Source organism: Octopus bimaculoides, chromosome 2 (genome assembly GCF_001194135.2).
Source record: "Octopus bimaculoides isolate UCB-OBI-ISO-001 chromosome 2, ASM119413v2, whole genome shotgun sequence".
Lineage (NCBI taxonomy): Eukaryota > Metazoa > Mollusca > Cephalopoda > Octopoda > Octopodidae > Octopus > Octopus bimaculoides.
This window is the reverse complement of record NC_068982.1, coordinates 186,421,825-186,425,791: the sequence shown is the minus strand read 5'-3', so window position 1 is coordinate 186,425,791 and position 3,967 is coordinate 186,421,825. Positions and strand designations below refer to the sequence as shown.

Sequence of the window (3,967 nt, the reverse complement as noted above, 5' to 3'; positions counted from 1 at the left end):
GGAGCATATTCACCATCTACTTCAATTATTGTTTCCCATTTGCTTTGCAGGCGGTCAGACTGTCATTTAAAGATGTTTTTGTTGAATAAAATTTGTCGAAAAAAAAAACGCAATAATTATGCACCAACCCAATATATATATATATATATATATATATATAATGTTTGAGGCTCTGATGAAACTCTAAGATGTTACCCAAGCACTCAGCTTGGGTAATCCTTCAGCGGAAACAGCTGTAAGCTAACGAAGTTCATAGGATAATCGTTTATTCCATTGTCATTTCTTTTCTAATACGTGTGTGTGTGTGACGGGCTTCGACACAGGTATCGTCTACCAAATCCACTCACATTTGTCAGCCCGGGGTTATAGCAGACGCCACTTGCCCAAGGTTCCGCGCAGTGGGACTGGGCTTTTAAACCACGTGATTGCGCTGTTGGAACGACTCCGATCCTAAATTTCGTCGACCAAGACAGATCTAAAGCTAAACAACAACACAATACACAATACTATGCAGCCTACACTGCACACGTCCACCGTTTACACTACAGTTCTACAATAAACTATATTGTCATTAGCATTGTGCACATTACCGCACTGTCTATACAACTATACACAACATTATATACGCGATACACTGCAAGTTATTATACACACTATCTATTACTATATACAACTCTACAATACTACACTCTACGGTTTACTTCGAGCCATCCAAGGCACCTCTAAACAGTCACTTGGCCTGCTAGAAGTAACAGCTAAATTTCCCTCAAGTAATATCCTGCTATCTCGGGAGGAAAGTAAAAACAAACACATTGATTAATGCAATCCAACCACACTCACCACCACCAACTGACGAGATGTTCATGGTTGGAACACCTTTGAGCATTGGTCTGACAAATCAAGATTGGACTGGGGTTAAAGAACACTCTTTTTGCCTTATATTACATAATATTCTTGAATGTCTGCAGCACGTTCTATTACAGAACGTTCTATGTACAATTATATATATATATGTCACTATATGCATTACTATATTGAATGCTGTCTCTACATACAATATTATACACCCTAAAATATTATATACACAACACACAATATACAACACACTTCAGTGTCCGTATGCACGTTCTCTTACATTGTCTACAATACTATATACACCATTATGTGTGTATATATATTTGTGTATGTGTTTGGTGATGCAAACAGGAAAATAGAACATAGACATGAGTATGTATATATTTAGTAGCAAAGTGACTCAAGGGCCGAGAGTTTCGTGCACTTATCAAAATAATGTATATATAAACACTACACAAGATATTATCTCACATTGTCTTATAAGCTATATACACTTCTATAATCAATCACTATATTACATACACAATAAACAACAACACACACACACACTGCAGCACGTTGTTTGACACTATATATAAGACTATAAATCTTACCATATATATATATACATATATATATACACCTCTATATTCAACAGTTCCTACTTACTACACTACACACCCTACAACTACCGTATTATATACACACATACTAACACTCCAGCACGTTGACTCACACTGTCTACAATATTATAAACACCACTTCTATGTTCTGTATTATAAACACACTTCTATACTCAACACAGTTTCTACATACAATAATATACACTCTACAACTGCTGTATTATACCGTATTATATACACGCATGACATACTGCAGCACGTCGTCATACACTCTCTCTCCCATACACATATCTTCCCATACACAAATCTATATTCAACACTGTTATTATACACTCTACATCTATTATATTATACACACACACACGTCAACACATAATGCACAACAAGCACTCAACACACAGCAGCGCGTCCTCACGTTCTATTTGCACTCTTTCACGTCTCATTGATCCGTCCTTTCTGTATTTATTTATTTACCAAAGAGAAGCGGTTCCTAACAAACGAAGAGAGAAAGGGGAAAATAACAATAATAACAATAATAATAACCAAGTTGTTTCCTACCTGCGCTGTTGATACTGTTAATATCCATCTGTAAACTCGATCTCCTTAACATAGCTTCCATCGCCGGTATGTCCTGTTCTTTGACATTATCATTAAACACTAATTCGTCGGCAAACCTTACCCGAGGTTTACCAGGGTTTTGCTTATTGAAGAAACTAGCACGGCGGCTCATTGTCTCTTATTTCACTCTCTCCTTTTGGGGTGGGCTTTTTGTTTTGTGTTGTGTTGTTTTGTTTTTTTGCTTGCGTAGGTTTTCGAGGGGTTTTTTTTTTTCTTTTTCTTTTTCTTTTAACCTTTTGGCGTGAAAAACTGTTCTTTTGTGTTTAGAAAAAGTGAGAAGAAAGACGGGGAGAGAAAACAGAGAGGGGGGGAAGAAGCTGAGAAAGAGGGGAAGTAACGAAAAAGACAAAGAGGAAAACGGAGGGAAAAAGAAGAAGAAACGAAGAAGAAAAAATTCACGGAGAATCAACGACAACAATAACAACAGCGATAGTAAGAAGAACAATAATTATAACCCGAAGTTAATCTTCAAATCTAGCTGACAAGTGTGCGCCTTTTGTTATTGTCCTTATCGGTTTTTTCTTCTTTTATTTACGTGGATTTCCTCAGTTTTCTTTTTCTTTTTTTCTTTTACTCTTTGAAAGGAAAAATTAAATAAAAACGATTGATTTTTTTCCCCCCTTGTGATCACTTTTTCACTATATTCCTTCTGTCTCTCTCTCTCTCCTTCTCTGTCTTTCTCTTTGTTTCCTTCTTTCTCTTTTTCGTTTTCTTTTAAAATGAAGATGTATGTATATATGTATGTATGAGAATGTGGGTGTATGCGTTATATGTATGTGTGTGTGTATTAATGTGTGTATGTATTAAGGTGTGCGTGCGCATATGTATGTGTGTTTATGTATAAATAATAATATATGTGGAGGCACAGAGAAAGAGTGGGAGGGCTTATGATTTCTCTTCGTATGAATCAAAACAATGGGAAATCCAATGTTATGGTTTTTACTCCGATTCTGATGACAACGATGACGACGGCAGCAGCAGCAGCAGCAACAGCAGCAGTAGTAGTAGTAGTTTAATTATAATTTAAGAACAAAATGAAATATACGAATAAATAATTAAATAAATAAATGACAGAAAATTAAATTAAGAGAGTGAAAACAAAAAGAGCTTAATGGAGCTGGCTGTAGCAATTGTAGTGTTGATTGGTTCGCGTTAAGGTTTCGACTGGATAATAAGAGATTACGAAAGAGAATGAGAAACCAATCTTTTAAAAGACTGGTTAACGAATATCCTTCTACATATACACTATATTACTCCACGACAGCGACTGTGGCGAGGGTAAGGAAATACGGGTTTCGTTGTTCAGTTGATGTGTTGTGAGAGAGAGAGAGAGAGAGAGAGAAGTGTTCGCGCGCTTGCATTATTGGCCTCCGAGAGAGAGCGGCGTGTGGTTTACAGCAAACAAACATAAACAGTAGTGGTGGAGATGTAATGTAATGTAATGTAATGACTGCATGCATACATAAATAGATAGGAAAATATACAGCTACAAGTAGACGAATCTATCTTCCTATATCTATCTATCTATCTATCTATCTATCTATCTATCTATCATTCACTTTTTGTCTCTATTTAGCTATCAATCTGTCTCTATCTACCTATCTATCTGTCTATCTACCTATCTGTCTATTTATCTATCTGTTTATCTGTCTATATCTATCTATCTATCTATCTATCTATCTATCTATCTATCTATCTGGCTTGCTATCTATCTATCTATCTATATGCTTGTCTGTCTATCTGCCTATCTATCAGTCAATATTTGTCTCTATCTGGCTACTTAGCTCTATTTTGCTAGTTAGCTATTAATCTATCTATCTAGCTAGCTAGCTATCTATCTATGTATCTATCTATCTGTCTGTCTATCTATCTAAACCGTCTGTTTGTATTAT

General features: G+C 35.8%; 1 protein-coding gene across 1 annotated transcript in view; it reads right to left on the bottom strand.

Moving 5' to 3' along the window:
* The window catches only part of LOC106883264 (sarcoplasmic reticulum histidine-rich calcium-binding protein), a 196,659-nt gene extending 193,053 nt beyond the window's left edge, over positions 1-3,606 (bottom strand). Inside the window, exon 1 of the mRNA XM_014934207.2 lies at positions 2,016-3,606. Coding sequence (XP_014789693.1) covers positions 2,016-2,187 — 172 coding nt within the window. The 5' untranslated portion in view covers positions 2,188-3,606. The remainder of the gene's footprint in view (positions 1-2,015) is intronic.
* Positions 3,607-3,967: the final 361 nt, after the last annotated feature.